Source organism: Callithrix jacchus, chromosome 1 (assembly GCF_049354715.1).
Source record: "Callithrix jacchus isolate 240 chromosome 1, calJac240_pri, whole genome shotgun sequence".
In the NCBI taxonomy this organism is placed as follows: Eukaryota; Metazoa; Chordata; class Mammalia; order Primates; family Cebidae; genus Callithrix; species Callithrix jacchus.
Genome location: NC_133502.1, coordinates 147,154,741 through 147,177,302, shown reverse-complemented (window position 1 = coordinate 147,177,302; position 22,562 = coordinate 147,154,741). Strand labels below are relative to the sequence as shown.

Here is a 22,562-nt window from a genome sequence, read left to right as displayed (position 1 = left end):
AGTTAGCAGCAGAACTCTGATCTCTGGCTTTGCTGGTTCTACCCTCATGGTGAGCTCTGGGCCCAAAGGTCAATGATTTGGTCATATTGTTGTTGGAGGCACAGCTTGACTTTCTCTCCTTTCACCTGGAAAAGCCTCTCATCCTAGGAAAATCACACCTATCTAGGAGCTCCTTCTTTGATAAAATTTCAGAAGAATCAAATGGCTCCTCTAAAAATATCTCCCTTACCTTCCATTCTGCTGCTGTTATCTGATGCATTCATCATTAATCATTCTTTCTGTGGAGTGAATTTTCCAACAATTTCATGAATAAAGTAGTGTGGCTAATGGTCTGGAAGTTACCCACCTTCATGTAGCCTTGGCCAGCTACCTTCCCTCCAGGGACCTCAGCCAACTTCCCCATTAATCAGCAAGGATGGTGGGAAAGCTGGCTGATCCCCGGGCCTTGCCTCCAGCTTCCATTATGATGACTAGCCCTAACTGCCTAGTTCCATTGGGGGCTTCTGGGAAAGCTGTAAGTCCTTGGGGAAGATAACTTGGAGGGGGTCACTACTCACAGCCATGCCTGGATTTCCGGGCAGGCCTGGAGGTCCAGACATAAGAAAGCTGCCATTAAACTCTCCTTTTTCTCCTTTTTCACCTTTGAACCCCTTGTCTCCACTCTCTCCCTGGAAGCAGAGCACATAGGAATATTTCAGTAAGAGTGGGATGAGCTCCGCCTCTGACATAAACCAAAACATGAAAAACACAGGCCAAATGTTGGTAGACAAACACTTACCTTCAAGTTGTTCAGAAAGTGTCTCAGATAAGTTAGATCAAGTGGAGGACCTGAAAAGAAATGCTTCATAAAATTCACCATCGTAATTTCAGCAATTTAAAAAAAGTCTCTAAGTTGGCAACCACAGTTACGTCTTAGTGGAAGTGACTCTGCACCAGGTTGGCTAACAGAGTCTGCTTGGAAGCAGAAACATGTGCTCGTGTAAGCCCATCAACCCAGAGCACTGTCGGATCCCATGTAGGTCCCTGGCCCTCTTGGGGCTTGTTTTGCATATAAAACATGGATAATTGGATTTTCCGGTCTCTCTTGACAATGTTCCATATTGGACATGCCAGGCCCATACCTGGGTCTTACTAGAACCCAGCAGAACTTATGTTCAGGGTGGAATATCATTAGTCTTACCCTCTGGCTAGGTCACATTTCTCAGCTGCATTTGCTCTCAGGAGCAAAAAATCAAAGGCAAGATTGAGAACAAGAACTGGAATACCTGGTGGTCCCTGGGCCCCCTGGTCGCCTTTTTCTCCCTTTGAGCCAGGAAGACCCCAGGATCCTTTCTCTCCTTTAACACCTGCCACCAAACACATACATGTTTAAATAAAAAGTGGAAAATCACCTTCATTCTATATGAAACCTTTCTGAGACAGATTTGCAAGCCGAGCTCATTGAGCAAAGTCCACTCAAACAAAGCCCTCCTGAGAAATCAGCAAGTGTAAAATCATACAGAGGGCAGAAGTACATGCTTCAGACACATTCCCAACCTTAAAAAGCTCAGTCTATTGGGAGACAGACACAGCTCACAGTAACGCAAGACAAGATGAAATCTGTGCTCTCGCTCGGGTTCCAGCCGTGTATCCTGGGAGCCCAGCAGAGGCTGCAGCTAACCCTGGTTTGGACAGTTTCACAAATGAAGACAGAGGCTCAATGCCATGTCAATCTTCCAGAGTCATCTTATCCAGGCCTGTGCAGTGTGGGGGTATGAGGGAAGGAGAGGGCCCTCCCAGGAGTTCCCATACAGGGTATCCAAGGGTGCTAAGTTTTCTACTTACGAAGTTGTGAGAATGCCCACCATGCAGTGCTGCACATCCCCACAGGACTTGTGAGAAACACCATTTCTGCAGAACTGGTGTCCCATACCCACCTTTCCCCTCAATTCTTTATGCGGGAAGGGGCATGGAAGAAAGCCTTTTGGGAGATCACTGCTTGGGAAGGGAAGTGGTTCCCTTTTCCCACCTTGATGGGTAGGGTGGATACTAGGTCTTTGAATTCCTCGTTCCCAAGAGGAATGAGGCAGACCAACCCACCAAGGCTCTTGAGCCTAGAGATGGGGCTACAAAAAGTAGATGAGGGTGAGGGTGAGGGCTTTCCCAATGAGGGGGAGGGAATGTGAGCATTGTAGGCATGATGGTGTCAGCAGGGGCTCATCGGGGAGCCACAGCTACATCTACTGAGGTCTTGCCAACCCTGGGGATGCTGTGTGAGACCAATGACCTGGGCAGTGGGGTCCATGGGGCCTCCTTCACCCACACTGAGCCCACAGATAGCAGTGATCAGACGAGAAGACCACCAGCAGTGAGCGGAGCAGTAGCAGCTGCACACAGTAAGCAGGACATTGTGGCATCCAGAAAGATCTGTTCCCTCCCCCTATTTCCAGGGGAGGCTCACAGGGAAGAGGAATAATTGGGGAACTGAGAAACAAATCCAGCTCCATCCCCTGCTCCCCAAGGTTCACCTTGCACCAGGGGGAAGGGGAGCCTTGAATTGAATCTAAGCACAGTGTTTGGAAACAGGCTGGGCTTGATAAGCAGAAGTGACAGAAAATCCATGGGGCCAGATATCATCAGGGAGACCACGACCTGGTGGGCCAGGGTGACATGGCCAAGCCGAAGGTGAGTATTGAAGGAAAAAGGCCTTCCCCAATTTAAACCCCAAGTGGTGTGACAGCATTTGTGGGGACAGGGGACCAGAGTGACTGCTCACCTGCAGGCCCTGTCCCCTGGCCTGTCCCTCTCTGATGTGCCATAGCAAAGCTCCTGTATGTGGCTATGAACATGCTGACATCTCCTAATCAAACCCTCTGAGCCAGCACTTCTCACTTTGCCGTGCACACACCTCACCTGGGAGGTGGTTAAAATGCAGGTTCTGACTCAGCAGGTCTAGGGTGGGGCCTGAAGTTCTGTGTTTCTAAGGAGCTCCCACGAGATGCTTACAAAGTTGCATGGACACTGAGACAAGGGTCTCCTGAGCTCCTATGGCCCTTCCCTGATCAGCGCTTGGTTTTTAAAACAGTTTCACTTCATAGATTCCAAGAGCCTGAGAGGCAGGAACGACATTTCCCAGGCTCCTGGAATCTGCCTTAGCCCAATGCAGATCATACCAAGTAAGGACTAGGCATCAGTGAATGTTTCATAAACAAGTGAACAATTGGAAGAACAGAGTGCTTGTTGCCAACCAGAAGGCTAAGCTAAGACGGGCAGAGCAGACACACATGTGACCAAACCAAAGAGAGATGGCGTGGCCCCACAGCCTTGGCTCAGCTGCCCCCCAAATCCCACAATATGCAGTTAGACCTTCCCAACTGGCTAGTCTGCGCCCAACACTGGGCAAAGAAAACTGCCTTCCTTAAGGAGATGTCCCAGAGAAACAAATGATGAAGAATGTAGTGTATACCGTGAAAGGTGATGAGCTCTGGACTCCCAGGATGAGCGGTACCGACCTGGAAAGAGAGGAAGGCCAGGTCAGGCACTGCAAGCTCTGCCCTGGTGTTGGCGGCCACAGGCAGCCACTGGCCCCGGGGACATGTGACAAAAGAGGCAATGCTGCAGAGTCAGGCCTTCCTTTGGCTTTGGAGTCCCCCAGAGCCCTGAGTCCCAGGAGTTCTCAATGCAAAGACATCCCATTTCAGTTGGGAGATCCCAGTTGCAGCTGAGCTAGGGAGAGACAGCTGAGACCTACCGGCCAAAAAAACTCAGCCATAGGGAAGCCCAAAGTTTAAGACCACAAATCGTGGCAAGTGTTGGTTTGGCCAACTGTGAGCATTCTTGTCTTCGTTTCTTATCACTTGGGATTGATTCATGTGTGAGGTCAAGCATCTGAACAAGTGACGTGCTCAGCTGTGAAGCTGGGTCAGCCAGTAACTTAGCTATTGCATCTAATCAGAGATGAGCATCATGAGCAGGTAAATTAGCAAAGGGGGATATCATTAGATGGGGGGGGCGGGTGGCTATTCTGGACTCCTCATTGGGTTCCAGGGGTCTGGGGTCCAAGCTGTTCTAGATAATATTCCTTCCCAGTTTCCCCCAGATGCCTGCATTTTTATTAAGACAAAACCACTTGCAACCTGGCTTCTTCCCAGTAAATGTGTGGAATCAAAGTCATCCATCTGATGCCAAAATCCTTCTGTGCTTACGGGTGGAGGGTCACAAGCTGCTCAGGGGTCACCAAGAGAAGATGGGAGTGGGGAGAGAATCTTCCAGGAAAAACATTTCTAACTTAAGGATAAAGGTTGCAGCTCCAAGCTGTTATCTTGCAGGCTCTGCTGATAAAGTTCCTCTGCTAGAGACATGAGATGTAAATGATTTGGGTGTTGGAAGGAGCTAAAACTAGAAGGGGCTCGTGAAATGCTGTTAGTGAGAGGAAGCATTTCTGTTTCAAAATGTCCATTTTGAGAGTTGGTCAAGAAATCTCCATGACCCAGCTCCTGTTGTGTCTAGCCAGGCATATAAAGTAAAAAATCTTACTAAAAATGCTTTGAGCCTATCCTTTCCTTCTTTTAGGTATCCCCATGAGCCCCGAAGACCATGGTTACTGCAAGAGGTCCTGGTGCAGGTATGATAATTGCAGTAGCATTTTTACAGCACTCTGAAATTTGTCAAGTGCTGTGCTGTGGTTTGTTCGCTGGGATCATGTTAGTTGGGAGTGGCTTCTGTACTAACTCACTGTGTGACCTGGAGCCAGCCCTTTGCTTCTCTGGGCTCTGGTCTCTCCTGTGTGATAAGGAGGTGGGATGCAGTGACTTCCCAGGAAGGTCACTCTAGCTTTGATATTTTATGTTTCTCTTCAGGCCATGGATATAAACACATACTGGGTTGCTGTTGTCTCCATGTAGAGCCAGGAGCCCCTTAGTCACCTGACATAGGTGGTTCCTGCCCTCCAGGCCAGAGATACCAGGCCCTGGGCTGCCGACTTGGATGCCTCAACATTTAGACTTAGCCAGATGTCTGGGCAAACACGCAGCCAAACTGAGTCATTTTGAAGCCTCTCACCCAAGCCCTAGCACCACCTCCAACAGGCATCAATTATGAACCCACTTCAAAGAATATTTCTAAATTGTAATTTGCAAGCTCCTGAGAGCAGAGGCCACACCCGTCTAGTTCAGCCTTGTGTCTCCAGGGCCTAGCAGAGTACTTGGCACTCCATAAGTGCTCAATAAATATTTGTTGAATGAATGAGAGAATGAGTATGCACAGTTCTGTGACTAATGCCTGTGCACCGGGCTGACCCTCCCCTCGGAGTTTTCTCACAGATACCTGACTCTCTTCCTAGGGATAAAACATCAGAAACAGAGCTGCTCAATGGCTGCGGGGCTAGGCAAGTGCCTGACCCCTCAGAATCCCAGTGTCTGCACCTGCTGCCTGGTGGTCAGGAGACCTGAGTTATGGTCCCAGCTCAGTCAAGTCTCATGACCTTGGACAAGCCAGTGAGCTTCTCTGAGTCACAGTTTGTTTCCTTACTACAAAGCGGGAGAGACAAGTCCTGCCCGTCAGTGTTGTGTGCTGTGCAGTCACGTGATCACTGGGAAAGGGCACAGCATAGTTACAGATTTTAGCCCTATGTTCCCATTGCAAAGATCATGAGCTGGCATTGCTTGTTTTCTCATCTACATTTTCTAAGGCGTCTGTTTTTCCATACATTATACTGCTCCAAGCATGAAGCTAATGTGGTCACAATAACATACGCCACTGCTTTTTAGATTGTATAAAAAAGAAACACCTCACCACGTGTACACCCTTACAAGATCCAGTGTATTTCATCGCCACGATCTGTTACCTGAAAGCTTCTAGTCACTTAAGGGTCTACACTTAGGGGATAGAAGGCATTAGAGAGGACATTTGAGGACAGAAAGGGCCCAAGACAAAGACTGATCTTTTTCTCTGAGTTGCTATCTATGCCAAAGCCTGCTCTTTAAGGCAGTGATTGCTACTTACGGGCATTTTGCAGTGTGGTCGGACAGGTATTGGGAAAACAGCCTGTGGGTAATGAGAACGAGACAGGTGAGCTCACCAGGACACCCGACTCCAGCGCAGGCCAGTTGGGAAGGTCTTCCCACCCTATGCCAACTTACCCCTTTGATGTTAATCATGGCTCCAGGTGGCCCAGGGGGGCCTGGAGGACCAGGTAAGCCAGGTGGGCCCTGAAGGAAGAACAAAAGGCCATTCCATTAGTCCAGGCTGTTGCAAGTGCAGGGACAGCTGCAGGGCACTTCCTCCAGAGTTTGGGAACCCAGGAAAGAAAGGAGGGTTTGCTGAAGCCAACCAGCTTCTCCCTCAGGCTGGATTGGGAGGCACAGAGCACTTCTATGTCCCTGTCCTCACTGTATCTTCACAACAAACCATAGGGAAGATGGCAGGGCAATAAGTATTGTCTCTGGTTAACACATGCAGATAATGAGGCCCAGAGAGGGGAGCTGACCCGCTCAAGACCACACAGCAACTTACAGCAGAACTGAGATTGCAACCGAGATTCTGACTCCCAGTTGATACTGACCCTAAGGCCTCCCTCTCAGTGCATTCCCAGTAAAGAGGTGGGAGTAGACTGCCGGGGTCCCTCAGGTGATATAGTGAGTGCCTGAGGGAATGTATCTCAGAAATGCAAGCATAAATGCAAAATTCTTGTTAGATAGCACAGTCATTTTCAAAGTGAGGCCAGGTTGGCCTTAATACCATGCAACAGTTTCTTCTCTAAGCCTAGAGCCAGGAGCTTGCAGCAGCAGAGGTGAGGCAGGCATGGGGAGTTCAGCCCATGCAGAGGGCACATTGATCGCTCTAAATGAAGGCATCAGCATCTGGTTTATTTGCTGGTTCCAGTGGGCTTGGTGAGTGAGAGTCAACCCCTAATGCTTCAGGAAAATTATATTTCTGGATCTCTGGGCATACGAAGCAGAAGTAGTGTGGCACAAACAGAAGGAGCAATAGACATGGAGCTGTTTCTCCATCTTGGTTGGTGCTTATTAGCTGGGTCACCTTGGTTGGGTGCCTTGACTGCTATAGGCCCCAGTATCCTCTTTTTTTTTTTTTAAACCAATACATCTGAGATCCAATATCCTCTTACATAAAACAAGACACCTGCATTGAGTCTCATGCAATAGTTATCATCAAGACTAAATGAGAAACTGTCCTTAAAAGCACTTTGCACAGTGACTGGTACATAGCAGTTGCTCAATAAACACTAGCTTCCTTCTCCTAGCCCTGGGCCCCTGCTGCTGCCCCGAGTTTGCCAACCTGGAGGCCCCACCTGAGTAGCTGACCTGCCTTTGATACTGACTCCAGCTCTCACTGAGCCCCTAGTGATGGGAGTAATCGCTGGGACTGTGTAAAGGAGGGAAGAGGTGATATTACCGTAGTTAGAGGCCCTGGGATTTGGAACCACATTTTCTAGGGTTGGGATCCCACATTTTCTGGGATTTGGAACCACATTTTCTGAGCATGACCAGAGCCCTTTCTCCCCTACTCCCTCCGGGGCCTACACGAGAAAGTCTATTCTCCACCAAGGTGCTTTAGGTGGCAGGACCCTCCTGAGAGGGAGCCGAAGGACAGGGCTGGGTGGGGACCTTTGGCAGTGGCAGTGAAGAAAGAACAATATTCCTGAACATTCAGTCTACAGGCCCTGATCTGTGGACCCCACACTCTCTCACCCTCTCTGGATGCCAACCTCCGGCTCCATCCCTTGGGTGACTCACCTTCATAATGACCCCTGGATCTCCTTTGGCACCCTTGAGGCCATTTAGTCCTGGGCGACCCTGGAACCCACAGCAGATACCTCAGTAAAACCTCTGCCCACAGGCCAACCTGGCCCACATGTCCTCCCCCTCCAGCCTGTCCAATGAACACTGATACCTACAGGTCGTCCAGGGAGGCCGAATTCTCCTTTGTGTCCTGGTGGTCCTTTGGGCCCCTAGAGGCAAGACAAACACAAGATAAGAAAAGAACAGAAACTCTGGGTTCAGGGAAATAAGGGGTACAAGCCCTAATATAATTTAGTACAAATTCAGTCCCTTCAATGTGCAGATAGGAAAACAGGAGCCCAGAGAGAGAAGAGTCCTTGCATGAGGTCTCATAGCAAATGAGTAGCATATTCACACCAGAATCAAAAATCCCAGAGGGGTTTTGTGGGATCCATTTGAGGGTTTCCTGGGCAATTGTACCTCTTTAGCTGGCAAGCTCTGTGGTATAACTGCAAATACACCTCTCCTTCCTGAACACACAGCTAAACTACATTCTGAGGCCCCGAGCATCTGAGTTTTGGCCAATAGAATGTGCCAGAAGTGATGTTTATTATCTTCCACAATCTCTTCCCCCTCCCCAGCCTCAGCCTGCCAGCTCCTATGCAACCCTGAAACCACAAGATGGCAGAGTCAGAGAATGGAAGCATCCTGGGTCCCTGAGTCACTTCTTGGAGGAGAGATGCCAAGCTGGGAACAACCACAGTGGACTTTGCAAGAGGGAGAAATAAGCTGCTATTGTGTTAAATCACTGAAAAGTTTATTTAATTGTAGTTAGCCTTATCCTAATATATGCATATTTTGCCACATCTTTGAATTTTTATAACTGGGACAACGAAATCTAATCAAATCAAAGTATGAAAAATGCTTCACACCCCAGTCCAGATCCAGCTAAGAGACACTCTGGCTTACCATTGGTCCTGGGGCTCCGTGCATTCCAGGTTCACCCTAAAAGAGGAAGATATGTACTTGTCACTGTTTGGGACAGAAACAAAGATTCCCGGGAAGCTGGGGCAGATATGTGCCTGCAGGGTCTGGTGACATAATTACCTTTTTCCCCATTAGCCTTTCCAAGGGAACGTCTCCTGTCAGGATGGCACCCGGCTCTCCCTTCTCACCCTGCAATTCAGAAAACATCTCAGTGAAGTCAGGACTCCTTGCCACCCTGTCCAGAGAGTCTTATACAGTCTCCTCCTTGTCATCTTGTACAGAGAGTTCTCAGTCCTACTGTCATGATTTATTTCTCTTGCCTTCATCCTACTTAAAGCCCCACTGCTGCAACATTACCTCTTGCTAGAGTATTGCAACAGCCAGCTAAATGAGTGAATATTCTCTCAGCCATTCCCTCTGTGCACCATCAGAATTACTGTCCTACAGCATAGGAAAGTCCTGTCTTCCATGCCCCTCCAGGGCTCCCACTGATGACAGATCTGCATTCTCATTCTCAACCCTCCAGGATCCAGCCCCAGAGTGGTCCTGTCTATCTCCTGCCACATGGTGCCCTCAAGAAACCTCTGGCTCCCAATGTATTTGATAGCTTGCTTTCCTAGCAACTCAACCTGAGAACTGTTCCCGTCAAGAATACTTATTCTTGTTAAAACACCTGAAATTAGGAAAGAGACAAAGGTATAAAAACTAGAGGCCTCTCTCAACATGGAGGCTTTGTGTCTCCATATGCAATGTTGCCTCCAAACTCTAAGCTCGTGTGCAAACACACACTTGGTTAGGCAAAGCTATCCCAGCTGTTGGAAAATAGGTGATGAACACAGTATCCTGCCCCCAATCCTGTCCTCAGCAGAGCCATCTACTATGCTAGGAGGCTGCTGAGAAGATGCTTGTCCAGAGAACAAGGCCAGGTGCAGAAACCTATGTGACTCTGGGGCTTTGGCCCTGAACTTCAATGTTGGCCCCTGGGGAGCAGGGCTGAGCCACATAGAAGTCTCCTTTCAATGGGGCTTGGAATAGCTAAGAGAGTGGCATCAAAGCAAGCAGAGCAGCCTCTTTTTTCCATCCCCCTAAGCCCACACCTGGTATTTAGATCTTACCACTCCGCTGGTGAGGAAAGGTAGTCCTGAGCACGCCAGCAGGGAGAAGAAGCAAGCACAAAAGCATTAGAGGCAGAGTGAGAAAGTGCGTTTGCTGCAATGGCCGGAGCACAGCCGCATGGATGCCTGTACTAGTCATTCAAGGTGGAAGGAGGTTGGGGGTGGGAGTGTCATGTCCACCCCTCTAGATTCATCTGACTTCACCACATAAGAAACAGAGTGTTTAAAGCAAGAGCTGCTCTTGCTTGATGGGGCTTCCTCCCAAGCCTTGAGCTGGCCAGCCCTGGTCCATCTCCGCAGGCATGTGGGAGCAAAAGCATCCCAACACCACCCCCCCACGTGATGCCAAACCTCCACCCAGCACATTTGAGCCCTCCATGCCCTGGAGCAGTGGTCCACTAGATATTGGAGGTCCTCTCCTCCTTGGAGGCCAGTGTATTATAGAATGGTCGGGGGAGAGAAGAATGAGAGGAGCCTAAGCTCCCTGTCCCGGAGAGCATACCCATCCTTCTTGACACCCCATGGCAGGTTCAGGGGGTTGCCCAGTATGCTCCCACTGGCTTTGCACAGAGCTCCATCCCAGCTGTAACCATGTGCTCTGTTAGCTCTGCATATCTCCTCCTCATCTTATTTCTACATCCCTAGTGCCAAGGACAGGAAACTGCCTGGCACACTGCAGGGGTCAGTGGACGAAAGATGGATGAGTATATGCACGGATGGGTGAACACATGAATCTGTTCATGGATGTCACTCTCCCCCTTATCTATAAAAACCAACTGGAAAGTTAATTTTAAGAAGCAAACACAAAAGGATACAAGCACTACAATGGATCTGGTACCCTGGGAGCTGTTCTGTGTGCTAAATATTTATTTCAGAGATTTCAGAACAAGACTGTCATTCAGTTGCAGAGTGCAAACTTGTAATTTATAAATATTAACATTTGTTCTATTTATCAATTATACATGCTTTCATCCAACAAGTGTTTTGAGTACCATTTGTATACCAGGCCCCATTATTAGTACTGGAGTGATGGAAAAGAAGCTGACAGGATGCCTGTCCTCAGGCAGTGCATGTTCTATAGGGATGCTCAACAGGTGGCTAGACAAAGCACAGTGTGTGTGAGAACAAAGGAGTGTTGAGCTCTCTTTCAAAATTATGGTAAAAATCAGTTTCACTACCTACTTTGTACCTTCTCGTCTCATGGAGAACCTTGAGATTAAAAAAGTTAACAGCTGGAGAGTGACTGCTAAAAAGTATGGGGTTTCTTTCTGGAACAATGAAAATGTTCTAGAATTACTGAGTGGTTCATGAGGTTGTACAACCTTATGAGCCCACCAAAAATCACTGAATTGGACAATTTAAAGGGTTGAATTTTATGGTATGTGAATTGTATCTCAAAGAAGGAAAAAGTTAATAGCTACTTTCAGCCAATCTGAAATGTTTAGCAAATTCCAGAGCCCAATCCTACCCAGATATCTGGACCTCTCTTACCTGTTCTCCTTTTAGTCCTGGAAAGCCAGGCAAACCAGTGTCACCTTTTGGTCCTCTAGGGCCCTGGAAGGAATTGTTGTATAATATTTGGTTGTTTGTTAAGATTAAAATGCATTAACCAATTAGAAATTTTTTTTTTCTAAACAGGAGAATAGACACTACCATCCCCCAGGCAGGTGGAAGTCATGATTATCCATGACAATTGTCAATGTATCCATGACATTTTCTTAACCTTAAGTGGTCCAGAAATTGTGGTCTGGTAGAAAGAAGACAGTCACACTTCTCTGAATGCTGGTTTCCTCCAACTGGTCACTACTGACCCAGCCTATTATCTGGGCCTGCTGCCTCTGCTTGCCCCACGGCTTCTCCAGGCCACCTTGCAGCCCACCTCCTCTACCATACCCTTCCACAATTCCCACCCCTTCTCTGGCTCTCCACTACCTATGAGATGGAACCCAGGTACCTTAGCCTGGCACCCCAGCCCATCCCAGCCAGGCATCAACATCTCATCTCCCACAGCATCATGCTGACTCCTTTCCTGCAGCCTCTCTGCACTCCCCCATTGCCTCTGCACCAGCACTCATGCCACCCCCCCTTAGGAATGCCCACCCACCTCTCTATGGAACCAAATCCCCACACACACACACACACACACACACACACACACACACACACACGGCCAGAGACAACCTTTTCTCAACTCCAACAGACACTGAATGCCTGTGACGATGACTCACACAGCCACATCTGCCTCAAAAAGGCATTTCAACACTTTCTTGCTATTTTAACTTTTCAGTTTCCTGTCTTGTCTTCTGGATGAAAGAGTGAAATACTGACTATGGCAGTGGCTTTCAATTATTTGTCATTATTGTTTAGCAGTGAAACTTTTTTCTTTCCTCCCCCCCCCAATAAAGTCTCAAATGAAAGCCCAATATATAAAAATATGTCCAATGGAGCTTCCCTTATTGAAGGTCAGTGGCCTGGAACGTGCCTATTTGGCCCCCTCCTTACTCCCTGCAGTGGAAGACCTGGAGGCTCTTCTGCAGAGTCTGGGACTCCCTTGGGATCACAGGACCATTCTTTTAGAGGAGAATGTGCTCTGAAATGTGCCCCAGGTCTTGGAGCAGCCAAGCCAGGGATGGAGCTCAGGGGTCTGACCTTTTCTTCTGCTAATCAAGAGTCATGGTCATGGTCATGAGGTCATGGTTGACATTCTCTCTTCTGTTTTTTAATGTCTAGTTAGCATGTATGTTTAGTGTTATGTGATATGCACCTTTAGAAAACGTAAAAAGTTTAGAAAATCAGCCAGGTGCAGTGGCTCATGCTTGTAATCCCAGCACTTTGGGAGGCTGAGGCAGATGGATTGCTTGAGCTCGGGAGTTCCAGACCAGCCTGGGCAACATGGTAAAACCCCATATCTATCAAAAATACAAAAAATTAGCCAGGTATGGCAGCACATGCCTGTAGTCCCAGTTACTCGGGAGGCTGATGTGGAAGGATCACTTGAGCTTGGGAAGTAGAGGTTGCAGTGAGTCACTGCACTCCAGCCTGGGCAACCAGAGTGAGACCCCACTTCAAAATAAATAAATAAATAGTTCAGAAAATTATAAAGAAATAGAAAAGAAAGCCACTGATCATTCTACCAGCAAGAGCAAATTTCTATTATATTTTTGATAAATTTCCTTCATTTATCCAGGAGCAGGGCATGTCACCCGTTGGCACTGGGCCTTTCAGAGATGCAGTTCTTTGGAGAAATCATTCAGGTCAGTTCAGGGCGCAGTAGCTCATGCCTGCAATACCAGCACTTTAGGAGGCTGAGGCAGGCGGATCATGAGGTCAGGAGTTCAAGACCAGCCGGGCCAACATGGTGAAACCCTGCCTCTACTAAAAATACAAAAATTAGCCAAGCATGGTGGCATGTGCCTGTAATTTCAGCTACTCAGGAGGCTGAGGCAGGAGAATTGCTTGAATCTAGGAGGTGGAGGTTGCAGTGAGCCAAGATCGCGCCACTGCACTCCAGCCTGGGTGGCAGAGCAAGACTCCATATCAAAAAAAAAAAAAAAGAAAAAAAGAAAAGGAGGGGAAAGGGAAGGGTAAGGGAGACAGGAAAGAAAGCAAGCAAGAAAGAAATAAAAAAGGAAAGAAGACATTCAGGTACCACATTGAAGCCAGGCCTTACTTTTAGACAAGCTCAAAGTTTTAGGCAAAACTAATCTCTTTCTAAACAGAAGCATGTTTCCATTTTTCATGGTGAAAGCCCCATGGGGTGCACACAGATGATTAATTATTAGATGTCTATTCCATGGTTCCCCTCCCTCACGCCTCCTCCATTGTCATCATCCTATCTACTTGAAATTTAGGGATTTATCTACTTGAAATGTTTGACTCATCCACTTTCATTCATAGCAAGCCAATCCGCTGGCTCAGGCTTTTATTGGTCCTGGATAGAGAGAGATGAATAGGACCCAGCCCTCCACAAGTTGTTCATAAGACGGTCAAGAAAAAAAAAAAAAGGCAAGGGCACAAATAATTGTTACTTAAGGTAGAAAAGAACCACAGGAGTGGTTCAATAAAGCCTTGTGGGTCTTAAAGAAGGGGACACTTCCAGGTGGGCGCACCCAGAAAAAGTTGATAAACAAGATGCCACTGGAGCTCAGTCATGCAGAGATGGAGGAAATGCCATTCCAGGTGGAAGGAACAGAATGAGTACAGCCTCAGGGCACAAATAGAAGAGGGCTAGGGTGGTACTTACTGGAAATCCTGGCAGCCCAGGCAACCCGTCTGGCCCCTGTGACACACCAAAGAGAAAGTACGTGGATTAGGAGCAGCATTCCCAGAGTCAGCAGGACCACCTCCCTCCCACTCCCTTCCAGAGGCCTCAGCATGTTCCCACAGTGGGGAAGAAGGAATGAGACAGCATTAGGGATGAAGGGGCCCTGAGAAGGTCTGGATTTGTCAAAGGGAGGACAGCAACAGGGAAGGAAGTGAGGAAGAGAGAGAAGGGGTAATGCAGGTAGACAAGGCCCAGGGACTGAGGACAGGGATGCCCAATCTCTGGTTTTTGCCTGTGTTTTGCTTCAGTATCCATCTACCTAAAACCCAAAACCTCCAATAGCTTGGGGAAAACAAAGACCACTTGGGATGAAACTTTTGTTTGTTAGCTGGTTTATTCTAGGTTTTGATTACTGGAGTATTTTGGATTATGTTTTCATAGAAATCAAATGGATGCAGTACAGAGGAGACAGGGAGATAGCTCACAAGAGGTCACTCAGCAGGGAGAAAGCTGGTACCAGAGGAGCCTGCAGATACTTGCAGGAATCTTGGGCCGGCACTGGATTTTCCCCTGGACATGGAAAAATGGGGTTCAGGGCAATCTCATGGGGATCTGCAGGAGGGGCGGCCCTGGCAGACATCTGCATCGCACAGTTGTCAAGGTATAAACCTGTCTCCAGCAGTGACTTGCACAGAGCGCCACAGTATGCTAAGCAGTTTCACATCATTTCTTACAAGCTGCCTCAAAGGCTGGTGAGGGGTCATCAGAGAAGAGAATCAGGGGTTTGGAGAGGTGTGTGAGAAGATGGGACTAGAACCCCAAGTCTCCTAAGACCAGAGCTCCTTCCTTTCCCCGCTGAAGACCAGCAGACGCTGGGAGATGCAATGCGGATTTATTCTACAGGCTGTAGGAGGAAGCTTCCTTCCTCTTAGGGCCATTGTGCCATGGGTCAACTCTGCCAACTTGAAAAAATAACGTATATTTGGGTTTTTTGTTTGTTTTGAGACAGCGTCTCGCTCTGTCAACAAGGCTGGAATATAGTGTTATGATTCTGGCTCACTGCAACCTCCACCTCCCAGGTTCAGATGATTATCGTGCCTCAGCCTTCTCAGCAGCTGGGATCACAGACATGTGCTACCACACCTGGCTAATTTTTATATTTTTAATAGAGATGGGGTTTCACCATACTTGCCAGGCTGGTCTGGAACTCCTGACCTCATGATCCACCTGCCTAGGCCTCCCAAAGTGCTGGGATTGCAGGCGTGAGCCACCATGCCTGGCCAAAAATAATGTATATTTCTGATATATATTATAACCCCATTTTAGAGATCTGGAAATTAAGACACAAATAATTTCCAGATCTCTAAAATGGAGCTATAAAGACTGGATTGAGTCCATTTCCTCCTGTGCTCCAATTTCCCTTGACCACAGGGAAAGGTGTCTTCAGGTTCTTCCTATTCTGTGAAATAAGATAGTGTAAATAAAAGCAGGCCAAAAGTGTGCAACAGATGTCAATCTGCTGTTACTTAGCATTCTCTGCTTTCCATGACACATACTTCTGGTGCATAGGACTGGAAGCTTCCACTGCTTTGGACACAACGTTCCACATGGTCAAATTAATGTGAAAGCAATTTTCCAAAAAATGCAAAGCTTTCTTTCTATTCTACTTTGATATATTCTAGCTCTATGCTTCAGGAGCTAAAAGGAATCCAAAGCAACCCGGCTTTGTTTTAACAGGGGCATCGGGGTAAAAGCCACACTCTGGGGCAGCTGTAGATACCAACCGGAGGCCCCACCAGCTCAGGAATGTCTGAGAAATTCATGAATCCATGGGTGATATTGATCAAGGACTGAAAAGAGAAAAAGCAGACAATGAGGACAAAGAATGGCATGTGTCCTGCCTTGTTCCTGGCAGTGAAGCTTTAATTAAAGTCACCCAGCAAAGCGGAACACTGCAGCACCGAGAACACCCTCAGCTGACTGCCAAACGCAGCTCTCCCGCCCCCGTCTTATAAAACAGCTCTGAGCCGACTTCACACTTTCCTCCTTTACTTCATTTTTAAATCACACAATATACAAATGTCTTCTCTCTTTTTAGAGTTTAAACATATACATATTATATGCACCCACAGAAAGCACAGTGTTGGTGTGTGTATGTTTGTCCATGTGGTTATTTTACATAAATGGCATCGGGCTGTATTACTCAACTTGCTTCATTCAATCGACCATATTGTGTGGAGATCTTTCCATGTGGAATTTTGGAATACAGATATTTTTAGCTTTGAAGACTGCCAAAGAGCCATCCAAAGGGGCCAATTTACACTTCTACCAGAAGCAAACGAGATTACCTTTTTTCCCCACCCTCTTTCACATATTTGATTTTTTAAAATCATGTGGTTTTTTTTTTCTTTCTAACTTTAGTCATCCTTTTCCTAGTTATTTGGGGCTTGTCTTTCTGTGGTCTACCAGCATAGTGTTATTTCTCTCTGAAGGGTTAGGATTTTTCACGATGTGATATCTTAATATTAAATGGACCTGATCTGGTCCCAGCCCACATTCCAGCCCTCTCTCCAATTCCCATCACTCTCCACACACACCCACACCCACCACCCCCTGCCAGTCAGCTCCCTGAGCCTGGGGCACACCACATTGTCCTACTCTCTGCTTTGGCTCAGGGCATCTCTACCACTTGAACCTTGGAAGTTCTGTCCTCTGTGCTTACCTGGTGAAATCCTTCTCAACTTTCCAGTCCCTGCTCAAAGATATTCCTACAGGAAGTCTTCCTTGATTCCTCAAATCCCAGTATTTTCTCCCTTGTTCCCTTATTTATGTTCCTTTGCCTCTCAGTTACAGCCCTTCCTCTGATTTCACTGGGGGCTCCTTGAAGGTAGGAATCCTGTCTTACTTATATTTATTTTTTATTTTTTTAATTAGAAACTTAAAACAATATTAAAGACAGGGTTTCACTATGCTGCCCAGGCTGGTCTCAAACTCCTGGGCTCAAGCAATCCTCCTGCCTTGGCCTCCCAAAGTGCTGAGATTACAGGTGTGAGCCACCGTACCTGGCCTTACTTATCTTTACACCCACAGGACCTGATGCAGAGTGCATGCTCCTGAGTGCTTATGCCAGAGTGTTTATTATAGAAATAGAGGATTCACTGGCACCCAACATTTCATCCAGCAAACACTGATTAAGCCTGCATTATGGCCAGCAGGGGGGACATAGAGAAGAAAAAAGCTCCAGAGGGCAGGTGGAGGAATCAGACATGTAACCAGGCCATTGCTATACATGATGGGGGTTTGAAGGATGAAGTTACTACCTTCCTTGTTGATGAGAGCTGGGAAAAGGATGCTTTCCTCCATTTGTGTGGACATCTTCCCATGTGGGATTGTGGAGAACGGGTATTTTTAGTTTTAGTTTTAACAGACTATCAAAGAGCCATCCAAAGGGAGTACATAAAGATGTTTCCTCTGACAGGAAGGGTGTAATCCTTGGCTTCTCTTGGCCCCTGCACCCCCTCCGTGGAGAGGTGAAGGGACCTTCCTGATGGGCAGTTTGGGAGGCACCATGGGGCATGCCCAGCTCAGCCATGCTTCTTTCCTTCAGCCTGCCTCCAGGAAGCACATCCGGCAACCTGTGGGCAAGTCCATCTGATTGGCAGGAACATGTGGCTCTCCCATTGGGTGGAGGCCTTTTGCCTAACCTCCATCAGTAATCAAGGTGGCTTCCAGGCCTACCTCCTCATCGTTGGCTTTATTTCTCAGTGTGCTCTGCACCTGGCTGGGGAAGGTGTGCACCGCTTATCTGGGCCTTCCTCAAGACCCTAACATCTCTAATGCTCCTAGGCTACATTTTCAGTTGACCCCAAATGCTGCTAATCAGAAGAGACAATTCTGGAAGCACCACGTGAGAGAACAGTGGTACTAGGGGAGGAACAGAGAGGTGATGCGTGCTGGCAGGTGGAAGTTCTAACACCAGGTGCTGGCTACATGCCCCCTACATGGCTAGCAGTTTTGAAGTTATGGACGACCTTCTCTTCCCTTTGGCAAAGGTGGAAAACACGTAGACAAGCTCTGACCTGGATGATACTCACACTAGACAAGATCTCGATGCGCCCAGGTGGCCCTCTTGGCCCAGGGGGTCCCACAATGCTGGCTCCATCCATCCCCCTTTCTCCCTGGTCACAGCAGCGAGAAGTGAGAAAAAGTTTACTGTACAGGGATAATGCCCCTAGAACCAGGCTGGAAAGCCCTCCCACCCCCAACTTGGCTCTGTAACCTCACCTTGGGTCCCCGGTCTCCTTTCTCTCCCTTGAGACCCTGGAAAAATAAACATAAATATTCTTCTAGTCACTTTGCTCACCCCTACCTACCATCTCCCCCTGAGTTTTTATGCTGATTTTGTCCCAGGCAATGGGAATCAAGGATAAGTAACACATTTCCCTTCCGGAGTCAGAAGGAAGCAACACCCCACAGAGCGAGAGAATCAGAGGGCCCCTCCCAGCAACCGGTGAGGGTCCTCTTGACCCTATATCTCAGAACCCTCTGCCTCTGGGGGTCGAGAGAGGGCCGCTTGTTCAGTCATGGGAGGGGCTGCGCTGCTCCCTCCTAGACTGAAGGGCTCAGCTCTGGATCCCATTTGACAAAGAGAATGAGATCCAGGGGGCTGGTCCTCCTGAGAGCAGGCATTGTGACAGGAGTTGAACAACACCTGCCAGGGGCTGGAGGCAGCAGGGAGAAGCACCTGCCAGGAGCACAGGGCTTTCACATGGAGTAAAGTGTGTGCATTGAATGGGGCAACAGGAGGAAGGAAATAAAGTAGAGATGCTTAGTTGTAAGAGAGTGAAGAGGGAGAGGGAGAGAGAGAAATAGATGAAGAGAGGTAAAAATGATTTTCAAGTTCTCTTTCCACATCATGTTTTCTGCAAAACTTCTATGCTGCTCCTGAAAGACACAAGCTGTAAAGGGCATCTCATTTCCCTATGGCACAGCTGGGGGCTGGAGGCACAGAGAAGGCGAGTTTTTGAAAGTGGCAGAGCCAGGACATAGCCCACAGCTTCCTCGCTGTATCATGACAGTGTGACAACCCTCATAAATGAAGGTTTCAGAGGTGACCTACGATTGCAGCCGTTGGTCTGGAGAGTTTGGGTTCATTCAGTAGCTGGGTGCTTCCAGAGCCTTCAGTCTCCTGGGGAAGGAGCAAGAATGAGAATTTCCGATCTGGTTCCTGAGCACCTGCTTGTGCCAGGTATGGTGCTGGAAGCTGGCAGCTCACAGGGGAGTCCGCATAGCCTCCGCCCTGGGACCAGGGTTTAGCTTATTGGTCTTTCCAGTAGCCCTTAGTACACATCATTTTTTTAACCACAGAAAAGGGGGAAAATACCTCAAATCCAAGTCCCATTGTGCATCCAGGGCCTGGGGGCCCAGGGGGTCCAGGAGGCCCTGGGGGTCCCATGACCCCAGGAGGGCCAGCTTGTCCCTGTTTCCCCGGGGGTCCAGGTAAGCCTCTGTTGCCAGGGTCACCCTGTAGGAAAGAGGACAGGCTAATTATCCAGCCGGGGGTTCACTTGTGGAAGGAACATCATGCATGCCTGAATCAGAAAATCACTCTTTGAAGTTAATTAGGTTGATGAATTCTCCAATCGGTACTGCTTAATGGTACAGAAACAGCTGTCTTGCTAATTGACATTTTACTTGGAGATAAGCTGATGCATTCATTTGAATGCATTTGGAGGAATGGGTGAGGAGGGAGAAAACATTGAAGGGTGTTTACTCTCCACCATCCCCAGCTGTTCTGCCTTCTCTGAGCAATTCCTTTGAGACGTCTTTCTCTCTGTTCCATGACATTTATATGTTCAATATTCCAACCCAGCAGTCCAATTATAGTAAACTCTAAGAAAGGGGAGGAAGGAGGAGAAAGCTGTTTTTTTTTTTTTTTTACCTTTTCACCAACTGAGCCATTAGGCCCTCTTGCTCCCTGAAAAAAACAAAAACAAAAACAAGGACCAATTAATGCATGTCTCATTAGATATGTTCTGAAGACAATGCCCAATTATGGAGTCTTAAGTAATAGGATATTAAAATACAAAATATTTCTGTCTCAGATTGGTGTCTCCAAGCCAAACACATTAAAATAGATGCCAGTCTGTTGGACAGGTCATGCTGAAAGCTTGTGAAACCCACTTTTCAACCATTAGCTCATCACCTACCTCAAGAGTAAACCAGAGAATTTAAAGATTAACAAGAGGGAGATTATAGAAGACTTCGCTTGGAGAGCTGCCAGTGGACTGGAGTGGTCCCCTTCCCCACCCTTCCCATGACAGAGGTAGAGGGTACTTCATCCACTCTAAAGTGAGGAAGGGGCTTCAAGATCTCCAAAATGTATCCCTTAGACTTTTGGGGATGTGGGGGATGATGAATGGCTCTCTTCTGGAAAGTTCTAAAGACCCAAAGCTGGCTGGAATAGTCCCCAGAAGGCAGAATTGGGGAGGTGGTTGCGTTAGAGTAGTTTGTATGTTCACACCCAGTGGGGACCACACTACAGTTTCCTCGGGGGTTAGATGCAAAGGAGTCCACTGTGGGCTCCAAGCAGAGGGGAGGACCAAAGGGGGTGTGTGGTCAGGAGAGGTCAGCTATGGGACACTGGCCTACATCAGAGGATTGGAGCAGGGAGCTCCCAAATGGAGAATCTGTGAGGAAACCACACATGCACCTGCAAGAGATGAAGTCAGCAATTGCATGGCCACACAGAAGGGCCTGAGAGAGATGCTGATGTGCCAGCCATCAAAGATTATGTCCTTCCCCGCCCCCCCACCCCATCATTTTTGTTCCTGGTCTACAGTCTCCTTATATCAAATCCATAGAAATGACAGAATGGATAGTTCTAAAATAGCCATGCTCAAAAATAAGATGGGGAGGGGCATTGGACTCAAACAGAAATGCCAAAGGGAAAAGAGATGGGAAGCTGTAGACAGGGGCCTCAGCCATCAAGAGAAACCACAGGGAGAAAAGTCTGCTGCAAAGCCGTGATGGAAGTCAGGTGCATGATGTGGCCCCTGGGCCCCAGCAGCGAGACAGGGTGAAATTCTGCAGCAGGAAGCCCTCCAGCCCTGCCCATCTCCCCTCCCCTCCCTCCCTCCCCCCTGCTGAGGAGAAACTATGGGTGCCTTAATTTTAGAAAAATAAGAGTTGTTTATTGGGCCAAAGAGATAGGGCAGAGCCCCAGACAACTAGGAAACTCTGTGAGGTCCAGGGGAACCCTACACTCGGAAGATCAGCTGTCCTGCCTGATGGCACATCTTATTTCTTCCACCCCCTTCCTGAACACTGCGAGTTTCAGAAGGGGCTACGGCCAACCTCCCGACAGTCTAGCAGTCTACACCAACAGAGGCAGAAAACAGACTCAGGCAGGATCCCACTTTCAAACGTAAACACACAAGAAAGAAACACAAACATCTGAGGAAAGGCAACACTGTGAGAAGCAACTAAGTCAACTAGAGTTTACATCCAAGGAAAATGGAGTTAAGAAAACAATTCAGTCAGGACCTTACGTGTGAGACATACGTTCTCACAGAGAAAAGGGAGGATAACACAGCCATGAAACAAAGACAAGCTATCATGAAATAAGAACCGTGGTTATGAAAAAGAACCAGTTGGAGATCTTGGAAATCATAAATAGAAAACTGCTGAAATGCACAACTCTACAGAAGGACTGCATAATAGAATAGACACACGTGAAGAGAGAATTAATACAGAGATCAGGCTACAGAATTCTCCCGGAAGGCTACACAAGAGGGTAAAAAGACCTAGACAGAACGGCAAAGTAGCAAGAGAGACAGAGGCAGAATCAGAAGTTCCAGCATCGGTTTAATTGGAGTGGCAGAGGAGAGAATAAAGAGATAGAAAAATGCAGTGTTTAAATTTTCTGAAAAAAAAAAACAAAAAAAACAAAAAAACAGCTGTCTCCAGATTAAAAGGCACCCCTCCAAAAAAGGTCCATAGATTACCAAGAAGGATAAATAAAAGCACACATTTAAAAAATAACCCACATTTAGTAACAATGCAGGGGAAGTGTTAAGCACCAAGAATAAAGAAAAATAAATCCCCAAGTTTACCAAAGAGAAAAATCAGACAGCCTCCAAGAGAGTGAGAATCAGAGTGAATCTGACTTTGTGTTGGCAACACTAGATGTTGGAAGATGATCATCTTCAAATCATCAAGGGCAAATGACTGTGAACCCAGAATTCTATACTCAACCAAATGAGAAGAAAATAAAGACATTAAAAAAATAATCCAAGGTCTCAGAAAGTTTGCCGTCTACAGTCAGTCTGTGAAAATATGACTAGAGGACCTACTCTAACAAAAATAACCAAAGAGGAAATAGGACACAGGAGACAATGAAAATTATATTCATATATTACTTTCATAATTAAAATTTAATAAATGCTTGAAGAAGAGTTGCTCTGTCTCTCACCTACC

The 22,562-nt window shown here is 47.4% G+C and overlaps 1 protein-coding gene across 1 annotated transcript in view; it reads right to left on the bottom strand.

The window, feature by feature from the left end:
- The window catches only part of COL15A1 (collagen type XV alpha 1 chain), a 117,977-nt gene that overhangs the window by 14,725 nt on the left and 80,690 nt on the right, over positions 1-22,562 (bottom strand). Inside the window, exons 17-34 of the mRNA XM_002743145.7 lie at positions 20,026-20,061; positions 19,468-19,608; positions 19,204-19,272; positions 18,369-18,404; positions 18,179-18,262; positions 15,869-15,934; positions 14,064-14,099; positions 11,312-11,374; positions 8,826-8,894; positions 8,688-8,723; positions 7,895-7,948; positions 7,734-7,793; positions 6,120-6,188; positions 5,983-6,024; positions 3,446-3,491; positions 1,266-1,346; positions 779-828; positions 558-668 (exon numbers count right to left, since the gene is read on the bottom strand). Coding sequence (XP_002743191.1) covers positions 558-668; positions 779-828; positions 1,266-1,346; positions 3,446-3,491; positions 5,983-6,024; positions 6,120-6,188; positions 7,734-7,793; positions 7,895-7,948; positions 8,688-8,723; positions 8,826-8,894; positions 11,312-11,374; positions 14,064-14,099; positions 15,869-15,934; positions 18,179-18,262; positions 18,369-18,404; positions 19,204-19,272; positions 19,468-19,608; positions 20,026-20,061 — 1,149 coding nt within the window. The remainder of the gene's footprint in view (positions 1-557; positions 669-778; positions 829-1,265; positions 1,347-3,445; positions 3,492-5,982; positions 6,025-6,119; positions 6,189-7,733; positions 7,794-7,894; positions 7,949-8,687; positions 8,724-8,825; positions 8,895-11,311; positions 11,375-14,063; positions 14,100-15,868; positions 15,935-18,178; positions 18,263-18,368; positions 18,405-19,203; positions 19,273-19,467; positions 19,609-20,025; positions 20,062-22,562) is intronic.